Here is an 18,260-nt window from a genome sequence, read left to right on the forward strand (position 1 = left end):
ACGTACTTTCTCTTCCTTCTGCCCAAAGTGTCTATATTTCTGTTGAGAAATCTGCATTTTTTGGTCTTGATATCTGAGTAATATAGTTTATATATTTGTATAGAAAATTTTAATAATAAAAAAAAGAGATGTGATCTTTTGTTTACAGGAAACCACATGATTCCTGTGTCTGAGACATTCAGAAAAGCACCACATACTGAGCAAGTTTGGAAATACTCATTTATCCACTCCTTGCTGTCCACAGGCATTTACACTGTTGCAAAGATGCCAAGGGAAAATGGTGCTTTTTCCAGAGCTTGGCTCGGACAGGGTTTTTTCCTTTCCTTTAGTGCTGTGCAAGAGGATGCAGGCTGAGGCAACTCTTCATCGCTTCCCTCAAGTAATATCTCTAAAATGAAGCAGGAGGCCCCCTCCCTCCCTCTGGCTCTCTGGATGACGCCAGCTGTGATGCAGTTGAGCAGCCACGTGCCATCACTGTTGCTCTCACCCATTACCACCTCTAGGATCCTTTTCTCTGGTAACAGCTCAGTCACTGAAGATGCACTCGGGCCCTGCTTGAATTCTTAAAGGGAATCACCTCCAAGAATGCTTTTCCTGGAGAGATGTGTGGCCAGGTAGCATCCTTATAGGATTAGGCTTGCATTCTATAGGCAGGCCTTAAAATGCAATTGCTAATGCAGGCACCTGTCACAGCACTCATGGCGAGGACTTTTCAAAAACTGTTAAACATGAGGGAAGCCAGAATAGCAGGTTCTTCACCTGCTCTTTGCTCTTTGTGTTAGGCATGACTTCCCCCTAGTAATTTTCCTGATAAGTTACATTCATTGTCTTTATCCTGGCTGAGTAGCAGTGTAACACAATGTATACCTTCTGCTGCCAAAGAGAGGCTCTGCCTGTTAATGAACCCATTGACATCCTTCTTCCCATGCTCCTCCACCTCCTGCCAAGGGCACATTCACACTCCCACCTTGGTAATCGCTGTGCAATTTATTCCTCACCTCCGCACTGAGCCCGAAGAGCCAGGGAGGGGTCACGCCTCTGTGCCCAGGGAAGCAGCGTAGGGTGGGTGAGGCAGCTTCGAGGGCATGAAAGACCACGTGCGGAACAGGCTGGAGGCTCCTGAAGGCTACTTTTGTTATCAGTGGAAACTGAAAGCAACAGCTGCCACCATGCTGGGCTGCTGAGGCAGTATTTCTTAGTTAGAGGGCCTTTTTCTGGTGTTACTTCTTAGGCACACAGGGCTAATCCCGGCAAGAAGTGTGACCCTGCCTGCTCATCTCAGACAGCTCTCCATCCAGGGCTGGCATAGCTCTTTGCCAAAGCAAGCAGCACAGGAAGGTCCTCCTAGGAGACTGGTTGTTCCGTCTTACAGTTTATAAAACAACAGAACCTCTGGGTCCCTAATTGAGATGGGGGCTAACAAGCTTGCAGTGTAATTAAAAAGCTGTGATGAAGCGTCGCAAGGCTAGTCTCCTAAGCTATGGATGGGAGTCAGCCTCCTGTGTCCCGGAGTCCAGTGGTCACTTTCCATATACTAATTTCTGTTTTGGCATCAAGGGAGAAAGCCTTGCAGAGTGGCTTTTTGACACCAGAGAGATCCCTCCTGGGTAACCACAGCTTTCTCCCACTACTATTTGAAAGCAAGAGACCAAAAGGACAAGACAACCTGTAGGGCTTGAAACACCCCCAAAGAACTGCCAACCTACTGAGCTGCACAAATGAAGGAGAGAGCTGTGTCACTCCCCCCACCTGCAGTCCAGGCCACCATACCCAGCATCCAGGCTGGCCGCTGCGCAAGAGGAAATCCGAGTCCCCTCATCCCCTCTACTGCCATAACAAGTCTGCTTTAATCCAACCACTTTACAAACACCAGGGTTTATCCTTTGTTTTGAAAATGGCTGGGTGGGCAGGAAAATTAGACTCATGGTTTGGGATTTCCCCACCTGGGATTTCCCACAACATCCTGTGTGTTTTCTGCCTGTTGTAAAAAAAATGCACAAGGTCTTATGATTTCTCTCAGTCTACTTAATGACAGCAGTGCTGCTGACTGGATGTCATTCCTCCGGGCTTCAAGCTCCTGACGTTTACTGGCCCAGCACCCACCACTTAGGCTGAACACGTGCCCTTTTCAAACGGGAGATACCCAGACAAGATGTCTTTTCTTGACATATGAGCTGGTGAGGTTGAACGTCTGAATCCTTGCCGTCTGTTCAAAGGGCACAGCTCCAGAGCTGCACATGGCTTAGCTAACCTTCCTGAGCTGGCACAGCACAGGTAAGACACAGGCATGGAGTGGTGGAGGCTTAAAACAACACAGAAAGTCAGCACGGAGGCACTGATGTCATTCACTCCTTATTTCACTGAATGCTGCTATACCAGCATCAGATGTTCATGTTAGTACTGCAGGCTAAGGAAGTGAGCTGCAGCTACAGAAATTAAATCCTAGTTCCTACAATTCAATTTACATTACCTTCACACCTTCTTGGCTATTTATTGTAATTTCTTTCCACAGAGAATCTGAAGAAACAATGTAAAAGGTGGAGAAAGGAGGACCATGTATTGGGGCTGTATCAAGATTGATTTGTCTGTATCTCAGGTAATTCAGATGGATTCCAAACGTTCCAGCAAAAGAGAAATTGAAGTCAGGCCCTTTAACATCTAGGTTTTTATCTCACCTCAGGATCACCTTCCCTCAGCTACTGGCTTCCTCTTTAATCATCAACAGTGCGAGTGATCTCAAGGGAAATAAATGGTTACTCCACCAACAAAAAGAAAAAATAATGAATGACTTTATTTTTTTTTTTTTTTAGTTCAGTTGGCCATCTGAGGTGCTAAAATCTCAACACCAACGAAGCAAGTGTGCATAAAAACAAACAATAAAACACAACCAAACAGAAGAAAACAGGCTGGAACAGAGTTGGTTTTTTTACAGGTAGGGTATACGCTTTTCCATTAACACTCCATACATGCCAATCATAAAAGCCTTGAACAATCTGAATATCAGAGTTCACTTTCGTACAAAAGGGAAGATGCCAAAGCAGATCCCTTCACCTGGATTAGACTTCACACACACACGCATGCACGCACAGATACAGAGTATTTAAATTACTGCAATGCCATCAGAACATGGCATCCTCCCCTTCACATCTGCTTTCAAGTGACATCCTCATCTGCCCAACTACCCTGCCTATAGCAGTACTCTGAGCAATCCAAAAGCAGGAACTTTTGGAAAGCTTCTAATCTCTGTTATTTTGCAACAGTTGAGAGCCAGCGATCTCTTTCTCTGTGAACTATATACAGGCTGGTTTTTAGTATGCTTTAGAGTTCTCTTTATTGCAGACAGTGATGACTGAAATTCCCATAAAGCCATATTGTGGCTTTTCAGTCTGTACACAGGAGATTTTACAATGCAACACCTTTCTCATCCACTGGTGTCTGGTGTAAACACTTAACTGAAAACTCATTTTAAAAGAATGTTAACCAAACCAGGTGTAGCTGTGAACATTTTAGGAACAGCTGCTAAGAAAACGGAACTGCCGGCTGCTCTAGATCATGCAGTCTAGACCACTTATAATACTTCATAATGTTCAGGATTAGGATGTATAAAAATATTAAAAACCACCAGAGTGCACACAAATGTGGTCACTAGCTCTATGCAAGCACTGTGTTCTAAGAGAGGCCTAGGCATTGCACAAAACTCAGATTCTTGACCGTGGGGGTAACCCAAGGATCCACTGGTGTCTTTACATACAAACAAATATTTACATAAAATGCAGAGATGGATAGAGAGGAGGACAGACTTTCAAAACTTGCGGTTTGCTCTAAAATATGTTCAGCAACACAGTTTGTAACATGCCCTAGTGAGACCATGGGGTATTGGTTAACTGAAAGAAGGAATATGTCTGGAAGTTGGAGCTGAAAGGTCTTCTCACCTCCCCACACATTAGTTCTTTGAAGCTCAGGATTTTACAGCCATTTGTGAGTTTTAACGAAAACATGGTTAAAAGGAACAGAAAAGGTTTTTTTAAAAAATTGTACTGTGAAAACAGCAGATTAGTTGTTTTGGCAGTCCTTACTCCCCCATGCCCATTTGCCTCCCGGGTGTTTCCAGGAGGTGGCATCCCCCTCCCTTCCCTGCAGGGTACTGAAGTGCTTGCCCCATCCTCAGTGTGCCCATTTCAAAACGAACACAGGTTAGGTTCCAGGCTCGGGTCTCCTCCTACCTACTGCAGGGAGGAAGCGGCCAGCCCTGGGTATAGACTGCGTGACATGGGGCCGGATGCCCCTGCGTGCCCACTCCTCAGAAGCTGAGGGCCTTTTTGCTCCCCCTCATATGTGAAATGGACACACGTCACTGAATGCACATGGCTGAGTCATGTGCTGCTGCCCACCTGGGCAGCACAAAGAGCTAGGACATCCTACTTGGATTCTGATACAAATAAGGGATCTTGTGGTCACAAGAGCCTTCTTCAGCTTTAAAAATATAAAATTTGAATTAAAAATATTCAGATAGTAAAAAAACCCAGTATCTGATATGCAAGTCATATTCTTAAAGTGCAACTGAACAGCAAATACAAGTTGTGCCTTTTACAACCATTTTGATATAAAAAGGCCTTTTAACATTCCCTTTCGTGTATTTTTAATTAATTTGTGTGTGCGATGTTAGCTCTTCATTTTCATTCTCACTGCTGGAGGCCTTCAGCTGAACGTAAAGAGTTCAGGTTTAGAATATGCAGTTCTCCCCTGCACCCTCAAGTGAAATCACTCTTTGGCATTGCAAAGATCTGGCCAGCATCCTGCAGCATGAAAGGGAAAAGCAGTAATCTGGTATTTTTTCTTCAGGATTTCTTTCTGTTCTACAGCTCACATGCAGTGATCTTTTGTGAAAAGTTAGATGTGGTCCATATACCTAGTGCATTTTAAAATGGACTGAGGCCAACGCTCTGCACAAGACAGTTTACAATAAACTATGCATCTAGCGCCTCTCTTTCCTCCTTTCTTTCCAGCTTCCACTGGCCTCTCGAATGCAGACTATGTAAACTACTTGTGCAGCTGGCCCCTGCTCTGGCAAATGGGGGGAATTGTGTTGTTGGACACCCTGTTGGTAAGCCAACACTCCGTGATGCTGGTATAGCAGGTACCACTTGCTACCATGTGCAGTTATGAAGTAGCACTGCAGTTGTCTGTCTGCTTGGTTTCATGAGCATCTGGATTTAATTTGTAATGCCTTAGCAGAAAACACTAGCGGGACAAAGGGGGAACACTCGAGGCAGGAAAGACATGTTTCCACAGTTAACAACCAGCACCACTCAGAGTCTCTGGGGACAGTCCTACTCATTCTTCCTCAGGTTGAGGTATGCTCCTGAGTCAGAGGTGAATTCGTAGACCCTGGCTTACAGCAGACCTCTTTGAAGGAGGTAGAGAGCCAACAGCAAGAAACCATACTAACTTCCGTCCTGGAGCAAAAGATTAAAGGATGTTCAGCCCTGCTTGGGTGCCTTGCACCAACAGCGTAAATTCAAGCTAAAAGAGTCAGTACACTGTATGAATATGCTTGAGAATGAGACACTTTCTCAAAGACATTGGGGAGCAGGCTTAGTACTTCCTTAACAAGAAAAGAAGATAGTCAGCATCCCAAGACGGGAAAACCTCTTAACACACCACGTTAAGGATGGGATGCATACCCAATGCACAGCGCTGCTTTAGCTCTGCGGGACAAGTTAAGGACATCGTGTGCTCAGGGAATCTGTCAAACAGTCAATGGTACTGAATTGCTCAGTGCATGTCTGCTCACTGGTTAACCTTTGATTACAATGAATACTCTCCTGGCTGAAAAGCAGCAGCTTTGCTAGCTGAGCCAAAAGGAGCTTCTTCCAACAGATGCAGCAGGAAATGTGCTATTTTTGTTTTCATGGAAGTCCCTCTAGCTGTTATCTCAGGAGTGTGAGGGCTGTCTCTTTCAGTGAGAAAGAGACATATACATATGGGATATTTCTACCTCACAGTTTTGGCTTTCTTGTTATAAGAATGCAAAATTTAAATAAATTATAGGTTTATTAGTCCAACAGAGGGAATCCGGTATGCTGAAGAAAAGTATGCTAGGAACACAAATAGATTCTTACAACTCCATGAGCGCGCAGGATTTTGTCATGAAGGAAAACTCCTAGGGCAGGATGCATCTGTGGGTACATAGAGGCTGCCCTTGCTGTGAAGCAGGGACCAATCCGCAGTAGTGTCTTTCTCTAATGAGTTAAAACACTCCCTCCACAATCAAATATGTGTAACAATCAAATTAATAAGAACACTAATAAATAGCCACAGGTAACAACGTCCAGTAATTTAGAAGTGGAAGTTGTAGGATGCAGCAGGCACACACACCCATCACTCGTCCATTTTTTCCTAAAAGATACAAAAATGAATCTTCTTTCAAGTATTAAAAAAATAAGTTAATTGACATAAAAGGGTCAAAGTGACTGAGGGCCCAGGCAGGTCTTAAGCTTCGTTTCCAATGTGCAAAAACAAAATACAGAGGAAAAAAATAAAAACACTGAAAAGTCTTAATGGTGGTTCAGTCACTTAAGGGCCTCTCCCTTTTAGGGGCCTAACAGCCAGGGAATGCTGCCTGGTAACACCCCTGCCCCAGCACACACTTACCACTGTCCCACAGTCAGTATTTTCCAGTGTCAAAACAGTCACAACAAAAACAGAACAAAGAAGCCCACCAGCCTCTGAGCTGTGGCCATGAAGACTAAGGCCAGCAGTAGCTGTCTCTCCAGTGTGTAGCAAAGCAGAAGAGCATCTTCCCTCTCTCCTCCCTTTTTTTTCCCCACAATATGATGATGACTTAGGAGGGTATGATAGGGAGAGAGTCTTCTGATGCCCAAATTCCTCTAAAAAACCAGGAGGCAGAGTTCCATCACACATACTAGTAGTATCTTCTCTGTCTCATATTTCTTTATATCCATGCATAATGATCAACTGCAGGTTTCTTTGGTGGGGAGGAAGACTAAAGCAAAGAAGGTGTTGCCCTGGGCTTCTGGAGCTCTCCTGGACAGCTGACTCCACCATACAGGCTGCTACAGGCTGCTGTGGTTTTCCAAAGAGGGTTACCACTTCCCTCCCTTTTATTAGAACTGGTGTAGTTAAAATGGGAAAGGAATGGACTGCCATAAATCCAGTTCAGTTAAGGGTACCTCTTCCCTTAACCTCCTTCCCCACACATGGATTATTCCTCTCCCTCATACCACACACACAAAAATATGGTCCATTGAACAGGACCTCAAGGAGACTCCACAGTCTCAACTCATTATCTTCAACTCGGCTTGCAGACATGTAAAACTTAAGCTTCTGGAACCAACACACTTATCAAAAGGCTTCTGAGTGCTTCAGACCAAATCCCTGCATGCTGTCGGACCATTCGGAGGTTTCCCCTTCAACATCTTCCTATCCATGTAATTCTGGCGAATTCAGGGTAGGCCAACTGGACAACACAGACCAGCAGAGGTAAATGTGTTAAGCTCAGGACCAGTTCAAGCTAAAACCTTTGGAAAGCATGACTGCCTCCAGGTCCTTGTCTTCTTCTTTTTCTCGAAGCCGTTGCTCCTCAAGGAGAGCCACAAGAGAATCTCTCTGCTCCACTACTTCTAGCATCTCGTTCAGGATCCTCTTCTCCTCTGAGAGTTCCTCATCTGTCTTCAGATGATCTACAGAAATACAAAAACTATCAGCATACACAAGGCTAGAGAAATACGCACCTACAATCTATGAAATGTTCCCCTTTGCTCTCACCTTCTACTGCCATCCTCTCCCGGAGTTCCTGCTGTAATCGACTCTGCCTGTCTTCCAGTTCTAGCTCCCGAGCGCTGAAAGGGAAACATCAGGAATCCAAGTTCTGGGTGTATTAAAATATTCCATACATTGCTTCATATCTGCTCCCCCTCTAGATATCTCTATTAATTTTACCAATATGTTTTGGACCATCTCTTAAATCACCCAAGACACATATTTTTAAAAGATTTAAATGTACTTTCAGCATCTCAGGTTCTTTACTTTCAGCTAGGAAGTACAATACAGAAAGTTGAGCAGGTTATGGGTAGGATTAAATCTAAAACAGTGTGAAGGAACAAACAAATCTGCAATCACTGCAAAATTATACTTTACCTCAATGTATCTCCTGCCACTTCCCACTCTATCAACTAAAGACATGTCAGGCCATTGCCTTTTCAGATTTCAATGCAGACAACACCTTGGAGCTTTTCTGACACAGGCACTAAGACAATCAGCTTCCACACTGCCTGGGTCAGCTGACATACCCAGGAACGAATTTCAGTGAATTTGCATCATGGGGACTGAGAAAGCTCGCAATTTCATTAACAGGAAAAAAGCCTTATCATCTGAGCCCAAATGAGAGGCACTGGGGTCCCACTAGAGGCAGAGGGCCACATGGCAAAGGTGACTGAATTAAACACTTTTGGCTACACTTAAAAGGGGACTCTACCAAAACCAGAAGGAGTCACACATTATTTCTGCATAGGTCAAAAACACCTGTGTGAACAAGACGTGTTTTGTCCAAGAACAGCTTGGGAAGGGCTCACAGCTTTAAACACACATCTGTACTTCTGCACATGCACAAGAAGTTGGAACTTTTCTTCCTTATTGGTATTATTACTTCTTCTACCACTTCTCTGAAACGTACTTGGATTCATATCTCAGCCAAGAACCATCCTAGGAGACTGCTGACTTCCCAGCATTATAGGGAAGACAGTACTGACAGATCTCCCAATACTATCCCCCTTCCAATACATAATCCCCCTTTTGAAGCTTTGCACATTCACTCACAATATCATCAGTTCAGACTCGTAGCGAACCAAGGCATTCTTCTCCTGCACCAGCTTGAACCACTCCTGCATCAGCTTGGGATCATCCTTCTTACCCATGCCTGCCAAAAAAGAAACCTGGTAAGTTTCCAGGTAACACCCTGCAATCCTTACAAGCCCAAACTGCAAAAACAACAATGGGGCAAAATGTGCAAAGAAAGCCGAGCAAGATGCTGCCAGAGCACTCCCAAGCCGGGTCCATTCAGTTTGCCTAGAGCACACAGAAGAGTGGAAGTCACCTCCAAAAGGATTCTCTTCTCTTTGGAGCCTGATTTTTTTTTTTTTTTTTTTACTTTCTGATTTTCTTGTGATGGCTTGTTTCTTCCTCACTCTTAATGCAGACAGCCCAGATTTCTGTATTTCACTTTTCCTTTCATTAGAAGAGCTTTAAAGATCCTCATGCCAGTTACTTAAACATATACTCATCAGAAACGGATTCAATTGACACTCCACGTGTTTTTCCTTTATTTTCTTCAATTGTGTTTCCTCAATCTTTTCTTTTACTGACCAAAAGTAACATCTTGTCTTTTTTTCAATAGCTAAACAAATCTTTTCTGACTGCTCCTCCTAGCCACATATATCTATCCACCTTGAAGATCCTCTCTGCACAGTGAACACAAACTACTTCTACTGTATTGCGCATCAGCACTGGAAAGAAAAAGAATCCCCAGACACATTTGCTAATATCAAAGCAGAATAAAAATATCTTGGGCCCTGGCCACCACATACAGAACTCTCAGTTGGTATTTAATTTATTTTAAAACCAACTCCTAAACTTACTCAGTAGTCCACTGATGAATCTCCTATCTGTCAGGAGTTACGTGGATTAAATTGCGGAATGCTGTTCCCAGAGCCTTTGGTTGATATTCCTCAAATGCAAGGGAAGCTCCTCCTAGCAATCTCCTGGTCTGGGCCACTGATTCCACACTGAACTACCAGCAGATGAATGCTGTCACCATTGAGGACAGTAGCAATGCGCCTGCCTGCATGGAATTATTCTTGGGTTGCTGCACCCCATCAGTTGGCACTGCATGTAACCTAGGCATCCTAAAGTAACTAACATCACTGTCTATGTTTGTTATTATGGATAAATACTATCTACAACAAGAGTAAAAAACTCTTAAGAGTCATTTTGATGCTAAAAAAAAATAATCAAGCAGCAAGCTTACTATGCAAATTCTGGGAAACACTTCACAAACACCACATGAATGGCTATCTAATTCAGACCTGTGCCCTGCCTCCATCCTTAGAAGCTCAGAGAAGAGCTGTGCTGGAGCTAAACAAAGGAAAGCCTACAACTCCTCTTAAGCTGCAGCTTAGGCTGAGAATACCTGCCTTTGAAAAATTGTAATAGCAGACCCTTGGGGAATACCAGACCCACTTGTACCGCCCTAAGAGCCTTCAGCTCTGCAGACTTTATACCAGTGTGTTGCTCAGTTCCAAGCATTCCTTTCTGAGCATCTCTGCACAATATGCCCATGTGGCGACAGGAGAGGGAGACTGTACATGCAGATGTCCAGTGCTGTGGCGCCATGAAAACACTGGGAAGTCTCCCCATCCTTTCCAATGCCAGGATGCATAGAAAACAAATGCCTCTAAGAAAAAGCCAAAAACACAACGCTACAGACCTATGAAATACATAAGTACTTTTGAACAGCCAATGAGCAGAGGAATAATGGGAGGACTGGAGAGGGAGCACTGACAACTGATGTGAAGGAGCACCATGGAAAGCAGAGTAAGTGGTTAGCAAAATTACACCATGAACACACAAAAACAACCCCTTCCCCCATGCCTTGGCAATGGAAACTCTACAGCAAACTCCATTTGGGACAGTTAAAGAATGCACGCAGCAAGACAGATGAGGGAAAACTGGTCTAGCTTAAGGTTTGCCAGTTTTTAAAGTTCAAGGATGTTTTTGCAAACCAGTCCTTATAAAGACACAGTATTCCTTTAATCCATATATAACTAATTAAAAGGCCATATTTAAGGAAGCAAATTGTCTTCTCTTACCCCACCTTCCAAATATCTTTCAGGAGGAATAGAGAAAATGAAGCCATCAAATGAAAACAGAAACTTTGGAGTGTAACGTTACTGCTCCCACCGCTGCTGCCCAATGTCCCTCCCAGTTGCTATACCTTCCCTGGCACAGCTGGGACTAACAAAAGGGATACTGTACCTTTTATAACTTGCCACAGGCTCAGAGAAGCTGGTTACCAGGTTGCTACTGAGAAGGTTGGTTTGGGGACACAGGAAAAAAAAGGGTTGGGGCCTTGTGGTCACTAGCTGACTAGTGCTGCTATGGCAACCCAGCTGTGGTCAAGGAGAACAGGGAGCGTGTGAGGTTACGTTACCTTCATGGGCACAGCAAGGGCAGAAGGAGAGAGGTCTACGACGTGGTGTCCCGGCATTGGGCTCAACTTCAATAGGACCAAACGAGGAAGAGGAAGAGGCAGGAGAGGAAGAGGAAGTTGGAAGTGGAACGGAAGAGGAGGAAAGGGGTGAAATAAAAGACAAGCAAAGGACAAAAAGCATAAGAGTGAGAAAGAAAGGAAACACAAGAAGAAAAGAAAAGAAAAAATACAAGAAATGGAGAAGCAGAAACAAGGGATACAGTCTACAGATGAATAATGTCCCTAATAAGCACAGATAACAGGTAAGAGGTAGACTGAGGTACTGGTGAACTCTTACTGAGCTGTACAAATACCAGACAGGAGGTTATTGTTACTTTTTCCTAATGTACATTTTTCAATCACATGGTCTTTAATTGAAAGGTTTCTGAACAAGATGTCAGGACAAGCAGAGATGAATATTTAACTCCTGCTGATAAATGTCAAATTTCAAGCAGGGTTACAAAAAGTCTCGCCTGCATGCATAAGACACCAGCTGTAAGCAGCCACCCTACCTTAAAGCTTTATCAGGACCATGCTCTTACCACCATGGCAGCATCCACTGATGGTAAAAGTGTCCTTTTTAATGGAAAATAATTTATTCAGACAGGGAACATCACAGGGAGAACCTGATTAATGTGGAACCAGCCTGCCAGGATCTGCTGTGTCAAGTATGGTGAGTACACATGTACTCACTGGACTGTTGTGCTTAAGAGGGGAAAAGGCTTTTACATGGATAAAAAAGCAATTCACATTAGGGTCTGCAGGGGCAATGACCAACTGAGGGCTTTATAGAGTTAAAATGGTAAATTTAAAGCTCTCCCTTGACATTCTCATTTCACAAAGCATTTTAAAGCTTACAAGGCCTGTTAGCATTGTTGACTTACTGAATCTTTTTCATTGTTTCTGTTACCCAGTGAAGGTCAAACATGTCTCATCTCTAAAACGGTTCAGCTTTTTTAACACTGAGAGTTTGCTTTTCAGCTGTACTTAACATTACAGAGATAAACAGTAGGAAATAACCAACATCACTAATAGTTACAGGAGACATCTGCACAGGGAAGGTGATGAGCCCGAACCATCAGAGCTAGCAGAATGGAACACTTACTGCTCTCAATGCACAACCGCATTTATAAAGAGGAGACACTTCTGTGCTGGGAAAAGGCATAAATTCTACAATAATATGGTAAGAATAATGCTTATTTTGGAGAAGTCAGTAGAGTTTCATATACGTGTGAAACCTTTACAGAACTAGACTGCCGGTGAACTGGGAAGGCTTTAGAAGGGACCATCACAGAACTAGACCAGCACACAGAGGACACACTGGAGCGAGAGGGAGAGCACATCAGCTTCAAAGCCTGTGACTGAGCAGCACGGCCTTCTCCGACAGGAAGAAACCTCTGTACTGGGAGCAGGAAGGGGCAACATTAGAAGAGGTGCCACAGTTGGCCATATGACAGTCACAGATAAAGCATTGTATCAACCATTAGTTGACAGTACCAGAACCTTAATTCTAGTTCAGAATTTTCCAACTTCTGCATTTAAAATGAAAAAATACTAGGGCTTTTTTTTTTTTTTTTCCCTATGATTGCCATTTCACAGATTAGGTTACAAAAGGAAAAACAAAAAAGAAAAACCCCAAACCACAAAGGCACTTGAAGAATAAGTTTCCACACAAAGCAGAGCATTTAGTGCATGGTACCTATTATATTTTTTATTTCACATCCTATCTTATTCAGCATGAATTCTTCTATATAAGCTTTAATACTCTAACTTGGTCTAACCACTATTTTGGGGGAGATCAGGAGATGGACATTTAACCATATGACAAAATCCACTTCCATTTTTCAGGGTTTGAGATTTCATTCCAAATTGTGGGACAGGTGTGGGAGAGGGGATGTTGGTAACTCAAACACAGCTATATTTATAAATTTCAAACCCTGACCATATAGACTGGTGAAGAACTCCCAATTTGCCATATTTGATCTGGAAATAAATACCTGGTATGTGAAAATGCCATTCATCTCATTTTGACATGGCCACAGGTTACTAACTTTTGTCATCAGTGAGCAAATAGTCTGATACTAGGAGAAGACTCCAGTAAAAAGTCACAGAACTTACATAGCAGAAGATTGTAATACAGAGCTCACTCCCTGCAATTATATCTTCTTCCTTTGTTCTTAGTTGTCCTATTTTTTAACAGAAATATTATCCTCCCACTCTTGTCTAAAGAAAATTTGTCCTTGAATCAAATTACAAAGTCCATGGTATCTATAATAGTCCTGCTACTGCAAATGTTAATATAGATTTTAAATACATTTTAAAAAACTTCTCTAAGGTGATAGTCATAAAAACTGCCTCTCCACCCTTGCTAATAAAGAGTATTGACACATGTGGTACAGACTCTAAGCAGACTGAAATAGGAACTTTCTAATTTTAAGAGAAAAACTATTTTATCGTATTTTCTGAAATAGAGAAAGATTTTTCACTGACAGTAACCAATCTTCAAGTGTATTCCATGTCACATATTTAACTATTCCTTCAGATGAACTCTTTCAAGAAAAGGCCTCTTCACTGTTTCAGAAACAGAGAACCAGGTTAAAAAACGATCACTTGATAAATGGAAAAAGCATTCCCTCAGCCAGCTGATAATTTTAGACAGTGAATGTATCATCAGGTTAATTTTTAAAAAAATACAACTTCACAGCAAGAGCTCTCACTGTGTATATTTATGTTGAAAGACAATCCTGGGAAAAGACTGAACTCCTTGTCCAGTACTATCAAAATGGATAACTATACAACACCCTGGTTTACAATATGGTTTTAAAAACTCTCTCACCTTCCTTGCCCTTATCACTTGTTCAACTACATTATGGAAATCCTTACATGTCTCCTTATTGCTTCCAAAGTCATTATTAATACTACAGCAAATATTATTATTATTATATTATTGTTTAGAGAAGAGAAATCACCACCTCATGGTCTCATTAACTTAAAAACATGGTCATCATCCCTGCAAGACAATTTTCCCAGCCATGGAGTCAGGGCCTAATGGGAAAAACACTCTTCCCAAGCAAATTTAAAAAAATAAACAACCCCCTTTCTGTTTAAGTCTCCTCCACCACCAAAACACCCAGGTCAGGTCTGGCGACACAGCTCTTCATCCACAGCATGAAAAAGAGTGCTGCTGGCAGCAGCAAAACAAGCTACCCACTGCCCTGCTGAAGCAGTTTGTTTTTAAGGAACTGAAGGGCAAGAGAAGAACCATTTCTGTGACCATTCACTTCTTGGGTTCCCTCTGTGCTGTTAGCAGGAGTCTGAGGCGTGACTGTAGCTTCTGGACAGAAAATTATCACTTTTTTTTTTCCCCCCAGAAAAGCAAAGCTGCCAACAGAATGTGTTAATCACAAGTTGTTCCTTTTCAATGCCACAGGTCAAATTTTCTGAATGCGTGTGAAGCCTACAAAGCAGAGGTCAGCAGTCCAAGCTGCTGGCAAGCAGAGGCATTCAGAAGGGCACACAGGGTGACTGGTATGGAGGTAGGAGCTGCAGCTCATTGAGGTGCCCCAGCTCTTCAGCACCACATTGAACATCTTGGAGAGGTGGAAAGCTCTGCCTTGCAGATTAGTCACATCCCATCAATAAAGTGACTAGAATTATCTTGCCTCTGTGAAAAGAAGCCTTCCCAGATCTTTCTGGAAAATCTTTCATGCAGCCATGACAAGAAAGACCTTGTTTGCCACAGTACTCTTGAGAGATTGCAGACTTTGCTACAGGATGGAAAACAAGAGCCAGGCCAAGAATAAATACCATAGCTCCAAAGCCTCTTCCAAAACAAGGAACAGAAATCGTATAGCCACCATGGAAATACACCTTCCTTTTCACTGTACATTGTTCTTTGTTACACAAGCTACACTGGACTGTTTTCTTCTTTTGTCCTTTTCATTTACCTGTTGTTTAAAGAGCAATACTTCAGACTGGTTTTGTCCTTTTCTGCTGTAGCTACATAACACTTCTTCATAATCTGAAGCACAGTAGTAAAAATGATTAATCAGGATGAAGAAAGCACAGCAGAAAGTTTGGGGTGTCAGACACCATTATCCCCAAAATACAGCTCACATTGATCTCCTTCATTATTTGCCCATGCCCTGTGGTATGAGAGTTGTGATGATTTACGAGAACCGGTGAGCTACTGCAAAGCAAAATGACTTGAACAGATATACCAGATACCAAATGAGATCACATCCTTTGCAAACTTTGCATCCAAAGACTCTGATTTCTGTATTACTGACTAACCAGGGCAGTTTGGAAATCAGTAACACTGGGCAGGAAATCCAGCTCTGAGGCTAATCTCGGCTCTCATGCACCATTATGCTGGCACTCTCTAAGAGCATGATACTACAGAAATTCTTATTCTACTAACAACTTCCATCATCCATTTAGCAGACAAACTAAGAACTCTAATTTTAACTTGGTGCTTAAAATAAGGATCAGTCCAAATGAGACAAACTGTGCACAGGTCACAGGAAACATCCTCTTTCCCACCTTTTAAAAATCAGTTATGGTCAGAAACCTGAGTACTGAAAAATAAAGCATTCTAACTTTATGATTTGTTGCAGTTGTTCAACAGCAGCATTGTAAAAGAGCAATAATACAGAAAGTCACTTCCTAGAGAATAGCATCTACACAACTGCAGGTATAATAAAGTTGAGGGCAAGGATTCTGACAGCTATCCCATAGACACATCACTCAGTGTGTCTGACTTAGTATACTAAAACTGCATCAAAACCAACATCCTCTAAAGTACAGTCATTAGAAGAAACCTGTGGAAAACACACAGACCACTGAATTGTCATGCAAACTGAACTACACCTGTATTTATTCAGCAGAGTGAGGGGAAAAAAAAATAGGCAGGGAGGGGAAACTAGGGAAGGCAATAGTTGAAGCAGAATACACACAAATGACTGCACAGAATTCTGCTTCTACTAAACTTCAAGGCACTTCAAAATGCAGTCAGAATTAGTACAGCCCTGCACTGACCCTGTCTCCCAAGACTGTTAGTTTTTGTGTGCGGTTGTGAGAGGTGTGCAAAAAGAAGTAAATGGTAATTGCTTGCTTCCAGTACCTAGCAAGTACTCTAATTATACTTGACAAGTTCTGCTTATCAAGTGCTCTTTCCTGCTCCAAATTCACAGCAAAAAAACCACGTTTCCAATTCACTTCACTGTCAAAAGCAGCTGCAGACTGCAAAAACAATGTTTATCTTACAACCCCACTCCTCTTCCAGGAGAGCTGTGTTTGCCAATCACAAGTAGTAGGACTGTTCCCACTTGAGTATATCAGACTCCAACTCTGCAGAGTTAGATCTGCAGGACTTTAAAGGACACAGTCAGCTCAAGTATTTTAAATAAGCTAATAAAAACTGAAGTTGTAGAGTGTTAGTACAAAGAATTTAAAAAAACCCACAGTCGCACTGTTTTTTTTCCCCTGTTTACCTGATGTTCACAAGGCTCTTGTCAAGAAGGGAAAACATATGTCTGAAATCAGCACTATCAAACACACCAGCTCTTTCCTTTCATCCTTCTTGCCTGTCTTGGCATACTCCAGCCAAGAGCAAAGCAAGACAGGAGTGTGGGGCAGTTTCCTCAATGATTCCCTGTTGGGTGCAAGGAAAAGGAAGCTGCTCATGTAAACACAGAGGGAACAACAGAGGTACTTTCCACAGGCAGACAAGGAGCAAACCGGGACAAGGAACAGGTGGGTAAGGGGGAACAGAGGCTGGGACTAATTAAGCAAGGAGACTAAGAATACAAACTACTAAAGGAGAAGAGACAGAGAGGAAAAAGGGAAAAAGGGTAAAGGGTGAAAGGAGAAGGCAGATTTGTGGAGAAGATACAACCTACAATTTTCCAGACAAATAATGCTGGGTAGAAGAGGGAGCAGAGCCCAAAAATACTGGGAGAAGGCCAGAGCAGGAGTGAAAGACTAAGAACAGCTAGTGGGGAGGAACACGAGGTCTGAGGGGTAGAATATTAGGATTTCTTTGTCAAGAAGGCAGGATTAAAATTAAATTCCTGAGAAGCAGAAACTGGGACTAAGAATGAAAACAGAATTGGGGTAAGGAGTTTTGGATGGAAAAAGACAGGATTAGGACAAGGACTGTAAGTGGGAATAAAAGGGACAAAGTGTGCATCCACCAAAGCACTATATCCTTCCAGCATCTGGCTCAGAATCTGTGTTTTCAAGTCTCACCACTCCACAGCTGCCAGCAAACATCTGTGAAACCCACTGACCTTGTCCCATTTCCTCTCCATGAGGATCTATGTAGAGGATGACAACCTAGCATTGCTATCAGTTACTCCGTAAGAGCATGAGGCAGAGCTCTCTGCGATGGATCTAAAGGTTATAAATCTGTTGATATATCAACATAATACAAGATCTTAATTTCAGTTACCTTTGCAACCTTTGTAATGTTCTTTTAACATAACCGCATATACAATATACACATAGCCATAATTACTCAGAATTGAATTGTGACCATCTGTAGCATGAAATGAAACATCTGCTTTACAGCAACAGTACATGACATTTTAGAACAGGAAGAGAGGATTATGGCATCTGAGCAGAGCAGTGGGGGTAGTTAAGATAGCAATCTGTAATCCTGCAAACTGGAACTTGACCAAGGATGTCAGAAATTACCACCCCCTTGCAGAAGTTGTTGAGCAATCTGTAACATCTGAATGAAACGCAACTCTCGTTAGTATAAAGAAAATACAGAATTAACGCCCTAACCATTCAAAAAATTACCACCAACTTACAGATAACTTTTCAAAGTATTTTGTAATTTTGCTTATCATTCTACTGACAGCATGACTCTAGAGTCATGCCTGTGCCTCAGAGACACAAGTTGCCAGTAGAACAATTAACCATGCAGACGTCTTAGCTGCTTATAGCACCCAGCAGGACCATGCAGCCACACAGTGCTCCAGAGATTTTA

General features: G+C 42.6%; 1 protein-coding gene across 3 annotated transcripts in view; it reads right to left on the minus strand.

Moving 5' to 3' along the window:
- Positions 1–2,769: 2,769 nt before the first annotated feature.
- The window catches only part of MICAL3 (microtubule associated monooxygenase, calponin and LIM domain containing 3), a 166,162-nt gene continuing 150,671 nt past the window's right edge, over positions 2,770–18,260 (minus strand). For all 3 annotated transcript variants that reach the window (XM_074871731.1, XM_074871730.1, XM_074871732.1), the window contains 4 exons: positions 11,228–11,293; positions 8,839–8,938; positions 7,789–7,862; positions 2,770–7,703 (listed from right to left, as the gene is read on the minus strand). In XM_074871731.1, the coding sequence (XP_074727832.1) occupies positions 7,519–7,703; positions 7,789–7,862; positions 8,839–8,938; positions 11,228–11,293 (425 nt within the window). In that variant the 3' untranslated portion in view covers positions 2,770–7,518. The remainder of the gene's footprint in view (positions 7,704–7,788; positions 7,863–8,838; positions 8,939–11,227; positions 11,294–18,260) is intronic.

The sequence above is a fragment of the Strix uralensis genome, chromosome 5, assembly GCF_047716275.1.
Source record: "Strix uralensis isolate ZFMK-TIS-50842 chromosome 5, bStrUra1, whole genome shotgun sequence".
NCBI classification, from domain to species: Eukaryota; Metazoa; Chordata; class Aves; order Strigiformes; family Strigidae; genus Strix; species Strix uralensis.